At 36.8% G+C, this 17875-nt stretch overlaps 2 protein-coding genes across 2 annotated transcripts; both read left to right on the top strand.

The window, feature by feature from the left end:
* Window positions 1-1783: 1783 nt before the first annotated feature.
* On the top strand, window positions 1784-5002 carry LOC135078832 (basic juvenile hormone-suppressible protein 2-like). Its single transcript, XM_063973388.1, has 5 exons — window positions 1784-1911; window positions 2329-2462; window positions 2547-3380; window positions 3463-3635; window positions 3846-5002. The coding sequence occupies exons 1-5, from the start codon at window positions 1824-1826 to the stop codon at window positions 4882-4884; spliced, it is 2268 nt and encodes a 755-aa protein (XP_063829458.1). The 5' UTR covers window positions 1784-1823; the 3' UTR covers window positions 4885-5002.
* Window positions 5003-9127: 4125 nt separating this feature from the next.
* LOC135078833 (arylphorin subunit alpha-like) lies at window positions 9128-14065 on the top strand. Its single transcript, XM_063973389.1, has 5 exons — window positions 9128-9244; window positions 9761-9894; window positions 10364-11155; window positions 11285-11409; window positions 11497-14065. Exons 1-5 carry the CDS (start codon window positions 9148-9150, stop codon window positions 13991-13993), a joined length of 3645 nt encoding a protein of 1214 aa, XP_063829459.1. The 5' UTR covers window positions 9128-9147; the 3' UTR covers window positions 13994-14065.
* Window positions 14066-17875: the final 3810 nt, after the last annotated feature.

Genomic DNA, 17875 nt, shown 5'->3' on the forward strand with positions numbered 1-17875 from the left:
AAAAAAACTATTTATCGTAATTTTGCTATTTGGACTTGTGTTCTTTAGAAAACAAGTGATTCAATTGTAGCTCCAGATTTTTATTATTATTTATCCTTAGACAACACGCGACTTTATGACTTTTGTTAAGATTATTAGTAAATATTAATTATGAAAGAAGATATTTTTTTCTTTCTTTCTTTACCAAAATAAGTGGTACTAAATTCTAATATTGATGTTGTGCATAAAAGTAGGTATATTAGATTAAAAAAACCCGTGTTTTGTATTAAATTTCAACCGATTTCAGCAGTTTTCATTAAAAGACTCGAAACCCGAGAAAACTCGAGACTTTGGCCTCGAGAATTCTCGAAACTCGAGAAAAAAAATAAGTCGAGAAATCAGAAACCCTAATTAAAAGTCAATTAGTCAAATACATAGATATAAGGCGCAATGGGTCTTACTCAGTCTTACTTGGCTCAGGTGGAAGTATGATCACAGAATAATAATAAGTACTACGTACAGAAGTTTTACTTCGCGAAGGTATTTAAAAAAATGTATGCTCAATGTCATTAACAATATGGTGTAATTTAGCCTGTCTCAAGAGTCAAGCACCATTTTGTTGACAAACGTCAGTGATCGGCACTGCGCCGAAGCTATAGGGCTGACTTCGGTAAAATGATGTGATGTGACGTGAGGTGCCAAACTGCGGAAAATGGCGGAGGAAATACATGATTATAGCATGAATTATCATGAATAATATTAACTATTTATTTACCTCTCAGTGTCCTGAGGCAACTTAAAAAAGTAAATTCTGTGTTTTTATTATTATTTAGGCAGTTAGATACTGCACAGTATTTAGTACACCATTTTCTTTATTTTCTTCCATCATACACAAGAATATACGCGTGCGTGAGTCAATGTTCGCTCGTATGTGAGGCCTTGTCGAATAGTATCCTGTAGGTGGGCCATCGTGCGTGTTTTGTTTTCGATGTAAACTCGCGGAGATGAACAGGCCTGGTATGATGGCATAACTTCTGCTGACAATGAAGTTGGTTCAAGTAGTTCTCGTAGACTACTTTTTTACATAAGCCTCGTCTAATTTATTTCTAGTCAAAAAGTTAACAGGGCGATATCATAATTCGCATGAACGTCGTACTTTCTTTATACTGTTATTAATAATTTTAATCCTTATGGTACTTACTACCTACATCCTTGCTTATAGATGACACCGAAGCACACACCATGACCAGACTGGATGTCGAACCCTCTTGGCCTCAGATTTTTTTATAAAGTCACTTCAATATCTCTATGTCAACATAGGTTGTGTTATCCCTTTTCAACAAAAGTCTGCCAAAATGATGCCCTCCTGTGTTGTGTGTGTTGTCTCTAATTAGGATAATAATCCTAATCACAAGGTAATAATGTAATAAAAGCCTTAACATCATCATCAAACTATTTAAAATAAATTTATTCTTTTCTAAGTGAAAAAGGCATCGTAAAGCTGTCTTGCTTTCTTTTTCCTTTGCAAAGTAACACAAAAAAAATTACAAATAAACAAATAAATATGCTGCATCAAAACATAATGCGCAAAATAAGGATATAATGAGTTCTTATGTCACAATAAATTATCTTTTATTAATTAGAAACAATATGGACCTCAATAAATAACGATATCCAACCCTTTTATCTGCATTTTATATTTTTACAACCTTTCTACTGCAGTTTTGCCGATAACCCAAGACTAACTGTAAACAAGCCGATCATAACCTGGCACAATAAACAGTATAAAAGGTGTGAGCGAAGCTGGATGCATCACAGTTGAGCTCCAACGAGTCGGCTGCAGTATGAGGGCTGTAGTACTATTGGTTTTGGCCATTGCGGCTTTGGCCGCTGGCCGGCAAGTCGACGATACCATGCTTGGTAAAGACATCGGTAAGGATCCAAAACAATTTTATTTTTCTTATTTAAACGCGTTGTTTGATAACAAAAACAGTTCACTTTGAGGAAAGTGCAAATGGCTTATGGCGAATATTATTTAAAGTTAAATGAAGCAAATCTATACTTATGTGTATCTGACGAGTTTGTTTGCGCGCGCTAATCTCGGGAATTACTGCCCTGATTTGAAAATATGTCTGTGTTGGATAGCCCACGTACAGAGGAAAACTATTCTACCATCACGCTACCACCAATAGGAGCAGAACAGCAATGAAAACTATTTTCACGCACACGACATCGGGGGCACAGATAGTTAAACATAAACTTACTGGACCCTGCTATTAATCATTTATTTTAAAACCCCACCACAGTATAAGTCCATATGATCTGTATTATCTGTTTTGTTACTTCTAGTCACGATGGACATCAAGGAGAGGCAAATGTTCATCTTGAAATTACTTAACCACGTTCTGGAGCCCGTCATGTACAAGGAAATCGAAGACATTGGCAAGAACTTCAACATTGAAGAGAACATTCAGCTGTTTACCGTGAGTATAGCACTTAAAAGAAGCTAGATTAGGAATTATACCTCATATCAAACCAAAAGGCTAATTATTTTACTATCTTTACAGAGGACTGAAGTAGTGAAGAAGTTTATCCACTACTACAAGCTTGGTATGCTTCCTCGTGGTGAGATCTTTACCATCCACGTGGACCGCCAGCTGAAGGAAGTCGTCTCCATGTTCCACATGCTCTACTACGCCAAAGACTTCGTCACCTTCATCAAGACCGCATGCTGGATGCGCCTTTACCTTAACGAAGGCATGTTCGTCTATGCTCTCACTGTAGCCGTCAGACACCGTGAAGACTGCAAGGGTATCATTCTTCCTCCCCCATACGAAATCTACCCATACTACTTCTTGCGCGCCGATGTTATCCAAAAGGCTTACTTACTCAAGATGAGACGAGGACTCCTTGACCACAAGCTGTGCGACTTCTACGGAATCAAGAAGACTGACAAGGATGTCTACATCATCGATGAGAACACATACGACAGAAGAACAACTCTCAATTACGATGACAAGCTTCGCTACTTCACTGAGGACATTGACCTTAACACCTACTACTACTACTTCCACGTCGACTATCCGTTCTGGATGAGAGACGAATGCTTCGACAAGATCAGGATCAGGCGTTTCGAACTTACTCTGTACATGTACCAGCAAATTCTTGCCAGATACTACCTGGAGCGTCTGTCTAATGGTCTTGGTGAGATTAAAACTCTTACATACAACAAACCGATCAAGAATGGATACTGGCCCTGGATGATGCTGCACAACGGTGTTCAATTCCCTAAGAGGCAGAACAACTATGTTGTCATCCGTGATGACGTTATTGAGAATCTCCGTCTTGCAGACGCATACGAAATGATCATCAAGGAAGCTATTGTCAAGGGATTCGTTGAAGTACGTATATTGAAATGTTCTTTTCTTTGTTATGTACAGAAAATGGTTATCCGAAGCTTAACATACTTATTCATTCTTACAGGTCAATGGCTTAAGACTGGAACTGACCAAGACTGATGATATCGAGACTCTTGGAAGACTCATCTACGGAAAGATTGACAAGGTGGACGTGGACAAATATCACATTGATGCTTACAGATACCTGCTCATCATCATGAAATCGATTCTTGGACTGAACACGTTGAAATCTGACAAGTAAGTTCTATTTCTATACACGCTATTTCACCGAATCATCACCATCAGGTCATATAGTATCCATTGCAAGAAGAAGACCCTCTCTAATTTACCAGAAGCATATGGAGGATTTGGCCTACATTCCACCAAATACCATGAAAACTGTTAGTTGTTGTATGGCATGATTGTCATCCTTTATTATGAGCTTTACTGATTCTACTTTCTTTTCAGATACTTCGTCGTTCCTTCTGTCTTGGACAGCTACCAGACCGCTCTCCGTGACCCAGTCTTCTACAAGCTCCAGAAACGTCTCATTGACTTGGTCTTTCTCTTCAAATTGCGTCTGCCATGCTACAACAAGGACGACCTCTACTTCCCTGGCGTGAAGATCGACAACGTCGTGGTTGACAAGCTCGTCACTTACTTCGATGACTACCTGATGGACATGACCAACGCCGTTATGCTCACTGAAGATGAACTCAAGAAGACCACTTCCGACATGAAATTCTTCGTCCGCAAACGCCGTCTGAATCACCAGCCCTTCAAGGTGGCCGTCGATGTTCTCTCAGACAAGGCCGCTGACTGCGTCATCAGGATCTTCCTGGGACCGAAAGAGGACCACCACGGCCGTCTCATTGACATCAACAAGAACCGCATGAACTTCGTCGAACTCGACAGCTTCCTCTACAAACTGGTTAATGGCAAGAACACTATTGTCAGGAACTCCTTCGATATGCACAACCTGGTCCGCGACCGCATCATGACCCGCGACCTCTGGAAGAAGGTTGACACCATCACTGACTTCAGAGATCTCCTCATTAAGGACCTCAGGAACTTCCACACTGGTTTCCCCACCAGGCTGCTTCTGCCCAGAGGTAAGGTTGGAGGTATGAAGATGATGCTGTACGTCATCGTGACTCCTCTGAAGTTGGTCGACAACGTTGACCTCAACATTCTGGACACCAACCGCAAAGACTTCATGATCGACTTCAGGTCGACTGTTCTTTTGGACAAGAGGCCTCTTGGTTTCCCATTCGACCGTCGCATTGATGTAGTGAAGTTCTTCACTCCTAACATGAAGTTTGTCGATGTTATGATCTTCCACAAGAAGCAGGTCTGCGACATGAAGACTCGCTGGAACAAATACGTGTTGAAAAACTACGACATGTATGACAGGACCATGATCACCGATGACACCTCCTTCGTCGACACCGACATCCACACGAAGTCAATGGTAGACCATGACGTCAACGTGTTCGACAATTACTAAATGGTTCTAATATTCCTATATTATAGTTCTAAGAATGATGATTGAGGCTAGAATTACAGCAAATTTAAAAATGTAAAAAAATAGAAATCAATAAATTTAATAAACAGACTGTATTTTTTTTTAATGTTAATTTAGGACCCATATAATAATATTGTCATTAACTTTGACACTTTCTGCTGGATTAATGTAGGTACAATTATCTGAAACACACACACACACACTAGCAATACTTTGTTAATTTAACAATCATAGAATTGGACTTCGACTCCAATCATTGTCCTGGGTTCGATTTCCAGGTGCCTACAAATAAATAAACGTAAATAATTATTATTACAGTATGTTTGATACCAGTTTAATAACGGTAAAGTAATAGTCTTACCAACACACTTAACAATCTATGAACCAAAACCAACACTCGTATTCACAAACGATTCTTGCTTAAGTGAAGCAGCTAATCGAACGCACAGCGTTGAATATAGCTCTGCGATTGGTTCGTATCGTGTGTCACCCTGTGCGTCCACGCGCACTGCGAGACCTCATAGTAATGTTTGTGAATACGGGCGATAGTCTTACAGTCAGCATCAAATAGTTTGTGACACCCAAAGTAGCCAAAAAGTTCACAACACGTCTTTGTTACAATGGAATAAGCCTTGTTGCCAATTTATTGGCCGCTTTGGGTGTTTTGGCGCTGACTGTACCTACAGACCCTACAGTTTCAATCTAACCGATAAGCATCAAGAAGTGGCTTTAGGAATCAAACCAAAACAAAAAAAAAGGATTGCATAGTTTAATCCAGTTTTCTTCGGAAATCGACTACAATGAGGGTTGTTGTACTTCTAAATGAATACGGGGGTTAGTTCATACATTTTGGTAGGTAGCGAAATTTTTATTATGAGAGTTTCCTCAATTATTATTGCACTCACCAGTTGGCGCCACTGTTTTAGCCACAACAAGCAAATAGGACCTTACTAGCCTGTGGCCAATACAAACGTTTGTTAAACTTATTTTAGTTAAAATACTTACCTATGCTTTTATAAAAACAATATTTTTTGACAAACGTTTGTATTTTTGTTTGATTAATTTCAACAATACTAGTTAGTGCCATCTAGCGAACGTTTTAAAAATGTGGGTATAATATGACCACGTAGTAAACTTCTCAACACAAGATGGCGCTGTAAATAACTCTTCCCGACGCTAGATGGCGTTACAGCATTTATGAAAATTTTTACAAGCTTTACAAAATAGAATAATAAAATAACCATTTACAAAATAAAAGAAACCAACATTTCCTTTAATTTATTTGCGTATTTTTACTTTTGTTGGTCTCTACAAACTGTATTGAAATCAATAATCTCCTGATAAAAAATCCTTTTACTTTTTAAGATACACACAAAATAGGACTCTTGCCAATAATGCTGTAGAATAGTCAAGTAGCACTTCATCATAATCGTCACTTCAGCCACAGGACGTTCACTGCTGAACATAAGCCTCCAAGTTAGCCGGTTGGTAGCAGCCTGCATCCAGTGCGCGTACGAAACGGCACATTTAGACGGTCTTATTGCGGCGATCTCTTCCAGACAACACAACGGAACGCGGTGATTGATGCCTAGTGCCTACCTTTTGTAAGAATTAATACAATGAATACAAAATATTATGTGAATCTATCCATAGTCACATGAGTTCAATTATGCTTTAAATTATCATTCAAATTCTAACCCCTTACTAATAATTGTACTTACTAACTGTAATTCTTTTTATTTGGTAAATAAATGAAAAAAAAAAACTTACACGCTTGTTGAACAGTGTTTTAAAGTGACGTTTAGTATGGAAATGTCATTTTAAAACAGTGTTTAACAACTGTGTAACTTTTTATTAGTAAGGGGGTTATTTTCTAAGATCCTTTGTTAGACATCTAATAAAATGACTATACACGTGTGCTTGACGTGCTTTTACGTCAAGCACACAACAAAGATTATCAATTATTTTAGTGCCTAATTTTCTTGATACCCTTAGCCATTAAACAACTAAAATGATATTAATAAACCACGTATAAAAAATCGTATCGAAGAGATAACGAGATCTATCGAGAATGTTGGATGGTTTATCAACACTCGTTGAATTCGATAAAAGTGATAATAATAAACATAACTCCATCATAATTATGACAATATTTAATTTTTATTGTCGATATCAAAACGGTTTATGGGAAAATCAGTTTTTTGTCCTTCATCAAAAGTTAAACTCATAGGATTACTAGGAACTGAGACACCATTGCGACGATATTATGAGAATTGGAATTGTTTTATTTTTAGGTTACCTAATAGTCTAATATTGTTATTCTAAAACCTGTAATTTAATATCTAGATATCTACATTATTAAAAGTATGAGTATTTACAAGTACCTAGTAATAATATTAAATCTAATCTATTTTACTTAGAGCGCACGAATCCCTAAATTCAAAGATCTTGAGTTTGATATCCAATGTGAAATACACATATTGTACAGTTCTCTACTGAAAAAAACATGAAAATGGTAATATTTTTAATGTTCAAAATACATTACTGTGGTGAAGGTCGCGGGAGGTGCCTGGATGCGGGCGGTGAAGGACCGGTCTTTGTGGAAATCCTTGGGGGAGGCCTTTGTCCAGCAGTGGACATCATTCGGCTGAAACGAACGAATACATACTATAAAATAAAACTAATCATAAAAATACAAGAGCTCCCTTATTGTAAAGATGACGATACAATGATTACATAGTGCTCCAAAAAGTCAAAAGATTGTTGGTCCTTAACGACTTAACCTCAACTTTTCCCCAAGGGTTTTTAAACCAAAATCCACGCAAGCAAAGTCACGGGTAAAGCTTAGCAACAGCTTAATATTAAATCTGGTAGGTAAAGATAAGACCCGATCACCTCACGTTTAAAAATATTGTTATTATTATTGCTAAAGGTCACTTTGATTATTACCAGACTTGGGGTTCAAACGAGATAGGACTTATCAAAAAACGGGCGATGTTTATTTACGTGCGAAATAATCATTATTTGCTTGACTTTCAACTTGAAAGATAGTTACAAGAGGTGAAAAGGTCGGTGAGAACGTGCATATTTTGTAATTTGAAAGTACTAACATGGTGACACAGATTTTCCATTTAGGTCAACCTCCTCAGTAGCAAAATGGATTATGTTACGTACCTGTAAATAGCCGATTTACATAACGTAATGTTTCAAAAACTGAACCTAATCATTTCACTATCTAACTAATCTGCTCATCATCATCATTTCAGCCATAGGACATCCACTGCTGAACATAGGCCTTCCTCAATGATTTCCATAATGGCCGTTTGGTAGCGGTTTGAATCCAGCGCCTTCCTTTATGATAGGTACTAATAACTTTATAATTCTGCTCGAGAGGTCCCAATCGATTCCCAAATGGACCTGTTTTTACCTACAACGGAATGCAAATGCTCCAGAATACCACAGATAATGTGGCTATCTTATCTCTAACTGCTGAGACACAAAAATCTGTATTTTTTATTTTAAAAACATTTAATTTTATTTTTATGGTAACAGCGACAGACAGGGTGTAAGATGGTGGTAGCTACGTAGTCAGGCGAACTTAAAATAAGCCAAACCACCCACTAAACTGAGCAAAAAATCTTGCCCCCACCGGGAATCGTACACGGGAAGAGCCTGTATGCTTGAAAAGCAAGTGTTTGAAATGCAAGCATCAACAAAAAATGATTATTATAATCTAAGTAGCCAAAAGGCTTTCAGTGAAAGTCAATTCTGATTGACTGATATCTGTATCAGTATAACTACTGAACTGATTGACTTCCACTAAAGATTCAGCCAAACCAACGCGATCACACGCGATCTGCCGGCATGCAGCGATGGCGATCAGACTTTCAAAGCATTGATCGCCATCGCTGCACGCCGGTGAATCGCGTGTGATCGCGTTGGTTTGACTGAACCTTAAAACTATTTTATTATGTAGGTACATAATTTACCTATCATAGAGCGATTATAACGAAACGGAATTACTTATTTAACTTTATTTTCACCCAAAGGTTAAACTAATCTTAATGATTCACTTATTTGCTCGTAATAGTTTAATAACCCAATGACTTTATGTCATCTCTGTAACTCTGCATAATAGGTGCATTCAACTATTATCTTAATTTTGTCGAGACAGTGTCTATGAACTTATAGAACAGTCCTTATAAATACGGGTCTTTGGGAAAATTCAACAGTGTTAGGGACAAAATGAAGGCGTTAACATTAGTTTTATTGTGTATTACAGTGGGGTTTAGTTCAGGCTACCTCATCAGGGTCCCTACGTTACCAACACAGGCGAAGATCGGTAAGTAATTATGTAATTTTTATCAGTCAATGTTTTAAAGGAACATCTACAACATACGAGTAGGTTAGTCTGTAGTCTTCTAATTAAATTCATTGTGGATTCCAAGACAGTAAGCTATCCCCGGGACTAGTCAACCTTCACTGGTTGGGTTTCATGGATACCAACAGTAGATCTTGGCTATACAGGAGTTGCAGTGGTGGAAAAGACAGGACTTTATTAGCTGTACGTAGTGATAAATAATATAGGAGCGTCACGCTTCAAGTTCCGGATTATTTATCAGAAAATGAAGTTGGTTCCAGCCAAACCATCTAATGTTTTTAGAATAGGAACTCTTTTCTGCTTTTTTAAATAATAATATTCACTTGATGACCCTATTTGGAAATCGAACTCAAGACCTATCAAACATAGAGATGAAACCTACACTTTTTGTGTACCTATAGATATAGATCTGAGATTGTAGTCAAGTGAGTTTGAGCTTTCCATGTTAAAATAATTGCATTTTCTTATTACTTACAGCACCAATAGGATGGGTCCACATTCAGAAGCTGATGCTCCCACTCGTAGAAAACGTTTGTGAGGATAGCACTAACGCGATGGTCGTGCAACTGGCCAAGGATTTCTCTCTGGACGTAGCCAATGGAAATTATACGGTGAGTGTGAAAGTAATTATGCAGTACCTAATTATTATTAACACTAATGTTATCTACATAATATTGTGTGAGCTGAATACTTACTTACTTACTTAGTTTGCCGGTCCGTGGATGCGCGTTTCCTCCCCCAACCGCGATTAAACGCAATTAGTTAGTGATTTAACGTAATTAATGTGTCTTATTTTACGCAAATATACCATTTTTATCAATATTAATACATAAAAAATATTTTCAATATAGTTTGCTATAGTTATAGACGCTTCCCTTCGAGTGACGTCATATCGCCAGCGGCAAACTTATCGCGAACGGATAGTATATAGGTACCTGCTTTTTGTTAGGCTATACACGCAGTGGGCAGGAATGTCTTATTCAGTTATATCAGAACTTTGAATATATCTTATTTCCGATAGTTATCAGGCAGATATTATTATTTGTTTAATGGTGTCTGACTTTTTATTTCTTTTTACAGAAAGCGGGGGTCGTGGAATATCTTCGCAACCTTAAAACCAGTAAAGGATTCTTGCCAAAAGGCGAAATATTTACTGAATACAACAAAGACCATGTCGATGAATTGAAGGGTTTATTCGAACTTTTCTATTATGCCAGAGACTTTGACGCTTTCTACAGAGCGGCGGCTTGGGCTCGGCAAAACAGCAACTGTGGACTGTTTATTGATGCTTTATATTTAGCTATTCTAAATAGAAGAGATACTGAAAAGATATCTGTACCGCCACCTTACGAGCTTTTGCCTAACTACTTCATCAACCGAGATGTCGTAATAAAGGCGTCATTTCTACTAACCGGTGATGATCAGACTCCTTCAGAGGACGTTAGGATTGAAGGAAACTCTTACATCCTCGATGCTAAATACACATCAGAACTTGACGACAGTGACGATGAAGCCAAACTTGCGTATTTTAGAGAAGATGTCGGGTTAAACACCTTCTACTTTTTAAGGAAACTGAGAAATTCTCTTTGGTTTGACACACCATCTAACACTAATGATTTTTATGGTGAAAAAATGTTCCAAATGATGAAACAGTTTTCAGCTAGATACGATTTAGAAAGATACTCGCTTGAGTTGCCAGAATTAGAAGGGTTCACTTGGGATTCTCCAATTGGTTCTTATGACCCTATGCTGATTTACTCAAATGGAAATGAGTTTGTTCATAGATCATTTGCTGGAGTACTAAATGAAAATGAAGATATAACATTTTTGAAAACCATTGAGAACAATCTAGCATCTGTTGTGACACACTTGGTAAGTTATTAACTCTATGTTCAGATGTAATAAATAACCATACTGCATATTACTTACCACTCAAAATACCTAATCTAGTGTCATACATCTTAGCTATATGTTTATAAAAATGTGTGTTAATTTTTTCAGAGACAAGCTGGCCACAATAAATCCCAGATATTAAATCAACTCATTGAGTTACTTGTGACGTCGGAAAGAAACTATGAAACAGTCGCTCGGAAATTACTTGGATACGACTCAAACGTGAATGAAAGGTATAGTACCAGTTATTTTTAATTTAATTGTACCTAACGCACATTCATCCGGCAGCACAAACTCATACTGGATTATTTATGTTTCAGGCAATGCTCTGTCTTAGAACACTACATGACTACGTTGAGAGACCCAGTTTTTTGGCAAATAAATAAGAAAATAGTGCAATTAATTGACAACGCCCTTAAAGTTCTTCCAACGTACACAAGGAACGAGCTGTATTTCCCAGGAGTCGAGGTACTCAGTGTAGACATAAAGAAGATGATGACTAGCTTTGACAGCTTCGAATTTGATGTCACTAATTCCTTGAAGACAACAACTACCAACACCACTTTCCAAGTAAAAGTAGCGCAACCACGACTTAACCACAAACCATTCAGTATCAAGCTTAACATATCATCATTAGTAACTAAGAAAGCTTTTGTCAAAATATACCTAGGACCAAAAATGATGCCAGGTGAATTAGCATCGAAAAAACACTTGTTTGTCTTATTAGACATGTTTGAACTGAATCTCAAGAGAGGTGCTAATGGAGTAACGAGGTCTTCAGATCAAATGACAAGCTTTTCTGATGATTTCATATCTTTGAGAGATCTCAAAAAGAAAGTAGAAGACGCTGAATTTGGGTTGGATGCTTTGCCGTTAAAGACGGTTGAATCGCAAATCGGATACCCCTCAAGGCTGATTCTACCTAAAGGCTTACCGACGGGACTTCCGTTACAAATGTTTGTATTTGTAGCTCCCTTCTATAAAAGTACGATTGGCGCATCATCGTCTATGGCTAACATGGAACTAAATACAGCAATATTGTCACCTGGTTATCCTTTGGATTTGGCAATAGGAACCAAACAATTATTTGGCCTACCAAATGCGTTTGTAAAGGACATAGTTATCACACATAAGAGTGAAACCAAACCAAATGGAGGCTATGGAGGAAGGCCTAGCCCAAACCGACCTTATGACTATTCACAAACAGAATTCAACGTAAACAAAGACAATTACGATGAAGTTCCCCAAGAAATAGACATAGATATGTACAATTATGATGATTCATTGTTAGTACATGGATTAGTAGGTGAAAGACCCGACTTCACTAACAAGAAACCTAACAATAACGATTATACCGCCCAAAATAGTCAATACAGAAGAAAAGACGACTATGCTAATAAGAGGACCGACTTTAGAAAAAAAGACTATGGTAATATCGGCACTGATAAACAACCTGAACCTTTATCTCAAGTTGCAGGTTTGGATGTTAACAAAGATGTACAAACCAATTTGGATACTGTTTCGGACAAAATTAATAGCACTGTTGACAAAGTACACGGACTTTTAGGTGAAAGGCCAGCTTTTACTTATAAGAACAAAGATTCAAGTTTTACGGAAAATAAAAATCAATACAGGAATAAAGGAGATTATGCCTATAAAAAAGTCGAGTACAAAAAAGTAGATTACCAAACAGTGACTGATAAAATAGAAAAGGACAAAAAAGATGAAGAATATAAGAATAACAATGTCAATAATATAAGTGATCCTAAGAATTCTTATAATAAAATACATTCTTCCAAAAACTCAGACCAGGTTGTGACAGATTATGAAGATAGCATGACTGACGACTTACTTAATAATAATAAAATAGCAGTACACGGTTTGCTAGGAAAAAGTACTGATGATTATCCCGCTCAGAAAAACAAATACGAAATAAAGAAGGATAACTATATCAAAAAAGCAGAAACAAAAAAAATTGACTATCGTAAAAAAGCTTTTGAGAAAAAAGCTAAAGAAACAGGAGTTCTTGATTATTCATTACTTGAGAAACCAGAAGATTCTACTTTCACCTACCAAGATAGGATCGTCGATAGTGACGAAGAAAAAGCGGACAATTACAAAGTATTAGAAAACAAAATCATAAAAAATATGAACAAAACGATTAACAAGGATATTGGTGTCGATAAAGTTATTAAAGATTTGAACAACAAGTCCATATTTAAAGACATTGGCAGTAACACACGAACGGGTAGTGATGCTGATTATAAAGATGTGTCCATTAATGGAAACAAGAAAATCAATAAAGATATTGTGAAAAATAAAGATATTACTAAGGTCCCATCTTCAAAGGATGATGACTCTATAGACTCATATTTACGCAATTATGATCAAGTATCTAAGACGATCGATAAAACTATAAATAAAAACAAAGACGTTAATATGAAGAATAAAAAATATGATTCAAAATCAAAGGAAGACTCCCGAGAAGTCCATTTTAATGTATATGATCCAAAAACGCATACATCAATCGACATTGCTACGAATAATTCAGATTCTGTCGAAAACAAACATTTTTCAATTACAGTGGACGAATCAAACGACAATAAGACTGACCATGAAGACAATTTTGTTAAGACTATTTACAAGGATAATAAAAATAAAGATATATCAAAGATACCATACGAAAAATACGGAGAAAATTTAAATCCGTATGCACCTGCGGTAACTACAGAGAGGACCAAGAAGCGTGTAAGTGTGTACGATTTCATATTTAACCCCATAAATTATGATGACGAAGATTCGCGAGTTTACGAATAAGGAATTACCAATAGTATGATATAGTTTTATACAGATTTTTACCCTTTGTTATGTTGTTATTGATCTGTTGTGTGAACGTTTATAAACAAATAAATTAATTTTACAATTGTGTACACTTATTTTGTTATTTTCATAGTTATAAGATCTCTATCCGTCATCCTGAGAAAAAGAAACAAAATCCTTACTACACACTTGAAAATAGAACATTATGGATTGGCTTGACTTTATGCAATTTCCAACGATATGAAAATTAGAAGAAAGAATAATGAGCCTGGTGATTACTTTTTCATTTGAAAATCAAAGATTTTTAAAGATTATTATACGAGTATAATTATGTAGAAATGGCACCTAATCTGCATCTGCTTCACTAAGATTGAAGGAAACTGGTGAAAGAATGACGTCACAATAATCTCTCCAAAAGAAGGGAAAAGTTATATTTGTAACTAAAAACACTTGGCATTTACCGTCCTGTCTTACAAGTTTAGTTAACCTATTCAAATACATTTTCCGTCGAAATTAGTGTCATATTTCAAACAACTATAAAACAAAGCCTGTGGATGAAGCCACAAAAACCAATGCACATTGATGCTCTTTCAAGCGGTTTCTATCATTATTTTTGGATAAGTTCCAAATGTTTTACAACAAACGCTACGCTTTCCCTATTTTCATCTCAGAAAATTTAAAAACCATCGGTCACCACTGTGACAACGGCTAGAATACAAATAGAAATATTTTTATAGTCGATTACAAGGTTTTTCCAAACAATCTTAAATGACAAGTGATTTCCATATATTTATTGGAATAGGCGCAGAAAAATGAAATACAACTAACATTTTATAATCAATAGTAACATAACTGTTTCATTGGATTCGTAAATTCCTAACATATCATTTTCCGCATGGGCTGTCAGTTGTGTGTGTTTGTGTAAATAAAACTTTACGAGTTGTCGTAAAGTCGGAAAGTTCAGATGTTTCATTAGCATACCATTCTTCACTTTTAAGTTTTAAAGATACCTACCAGACAACAATTTGTTTATAAAAAAACGCGTTATGCCTTTTTAACTCGACAGTAATTTCGGCTTAGACTTCCATTGAAGATTTAGGAATCTAAAAATCTGTGCTGATAAAATTGTAAATGTAAAGTCGGTACTTTAGGGGCCATCCATAAAGTACGTCACACGAATTTCATGATTTTTTGACCCCTCCCCCTTCCTTGTCACAGGTGGTCACATTTCTGAGACCCCCCCCTCCCTAGTGTGACGTCACATGTTTTGCAATTTCACATCGAAAAATTATTAAATTAACAAAAAAATAGCAACAAATAGAAACAATAAAATTACGCGTAAGGTACGGTGCGTTTGGCGACCTAGACCTTAGAATTAGATTTTAAGTCTGAAATAATTCCTACAAAAGAGTTTATTGCTTTAATGGCTTCATTGGTTGCTCATTAAGACTCTCCTAGGTTTTCGACTTCGACGGAGTTGTGCTTAAGTGGTGGGGGTATTTTTTAGTTTAATTTATATTTCAAATTACGCGATTAGTACCTCTAGATAATATATTAGATTTTGAAATGTGATGTCACGAAACTTAGGACCCCTCCCACCCCTTGTCACACCATGTCACACTTTGTCGACCCCCTCCCCCCCTCTTTACGTGTGACGTACTTTATGGATGACCCCTTATCCAATTTTTCATTCATTAAAATTCCTGCAGCACTTAAACATGCAAATTATCTCAACACAAATTGCAGCACGTGGATCGCTCGCACAATAAAATTAGTGTCAATAAAATGTAAGGCAATAACGTAAATAGGATCTTCACGAGTTATTGCATTTACGCGTTAAAGACATTAATAAATAATGTCCTATTTAAAGATTCATTACCATTTGGCGTCCAGATATCACTAGCGAATTCTGCAGAGAAAACGGCCGGTTCAGTGCCAAAATGAAGTTATATTTCTACTTCATTGACATCGATGATTCACAGTTTGTTGGGTACCGTATTGCGAACTATCCAAACATTGCTTTTGGCTGTTGCGGCCAATTATTTTGATCAAGGAATTCCGAGTCGCTGTAAATCCCGCCGGTCACGGATCGACGAATAAATTTAATCAGCTCCGAGCGATTGGAGTTGAAACCGCTGGAATTTGTATTTTGAGATGCTAATAAAGCATCGACTAGATGACTCCGCCAGTTTCCGAGTTGCGCGTAAAGCGAGGCAGGTTTCTGACGGACGCTTCCTACACTAAACTTCGGTAGAGGAAACATACAAGATACCATGACGTTACTCTACTTGTACTACATTTTATGATGTTTTTATTGAAAACAAATGAACCGTATATCATGTTAGAAATAAATTGTGACTATGACTCACACCACGTGCTTAATACGTGTAGAAACTATAGCCTAGTACACGTTATTAACTATTGGTCATTAAGAGTGACCATAACCACTAACACCACCCATGTCGTAAATTTCTGCTTTCTTCATAGAGAACTGCCAAGGCAATTGTTATTGTAAAGGTGACATTTATTTGAAAATACAGCTATTTGAGACCCATTTTCACGATCTTGCTTTAAAACTAGCTGTAGTGGTGATTCATCTAGTTTTTCTGAATAATAGAAATGAGTCTACCTCTTCTTCTATCCTGTGTGTCACAGCCATATGCATGTTTGATAGATGACATAACGAGCCAATATGTCATTTATAAACCACTAGCTGACCCGGCGAACTTTGTTCCGCCTTAATGGCAATAAATAAGCAGACTTTTTTTTATTTCGAACGGGATAAAAAGTATCCTACGTCCTTCTCCTGCCTCTAAACTACCTCCCTGACAATTTTCAGCTAAATCGGTTCAGCCGTTCTTGAGTTATAAGTGGAGTAACTAACACGACTTTCTTTTATATATACTCGTATATAGATAACGAGAGTAAATTGTAATGAGTGTTTAATTAATTATCTAGATACTTGTAAAGAATCAAATTTAATACTCAAGATTCAAGTGTTACAAATATCTACGGACGAGAATTTATTTTTGTAGCTTTAAAAAGCTCTTACACGTTCTAGCGATACTTCATTATCATTTACTCTTCCATTGTTTCGGGACAATAATGTCTTGTAAGAAAAGCAAAACCAAAAATTACAATATTACGAGCAAAAAATCCACCTACAGAAACTGCAAATGGATCACTACGTAATTAAATTAACATATGACCCAATTTCCGGATCGTCCGCTCAACAACACATCGTCAGATTCTCAGTTCGGACGTTTCACTCATTGTGGCATTCGTTGAGAACACAAAAATTTATAGTCGATCACCGACATTCTATATCTGCGCGGGCGCCGTATAACCCGTTTCACGCGCCAGTGGTCGCCAATCGATGACGCGTTTGCGTTTCGTGATCCACTAATGCTGTTTAGACGGAAACTTAACGTCTGTCCTATTAAGACACTTTGTTATTTACGTCGTTGTTTCGCTTTGATGTTAAGATTAGTGTTGAGTTACGGATTTTAGTGCGAATTAACGAATTCCGTTCATTTGCAATATTACATTAGACTATAGATCTGGGGGCACGGCAGTGCCCCCACCAAGTCGAGCAAAAAAGCGGCACGGCCGTACCATCCTTTTCTCGAAGCAATTCAGGCCATTTTCGACTGCCTGTAACTTCGTTGTGGATAAAACTAGAAGGCTGAATTTTCATTAGCTATGCAGGCATTGTAAAGACACGGTATATTTAAAATTTCATTCAATTTGAACCAGTAGTTTAGGAATTATAACGGGTCAAAGTTACTTAATTTTGTCACTCACTGACTCACCGATCATCAAAACTCTAAGGCACTTCTAGCAGACCTAGAAGCTTCAAATTTAGAATATAAGTAGTGT

The sequence above is a fragment of the Ostrinia nubilalis genome, chromosome 15 (assembly GCF_963855985.1).
Source record: "Ostrinia nubilalis chromosome 15, ilOstNubi1.1, whole genome shotgun sequence".
NCBI lineage: Eukaryota > Metazoa > Arthropoda > Insecta > Lepidoptera > Crambidae > Ostrinia > Ostrinia nubilalis.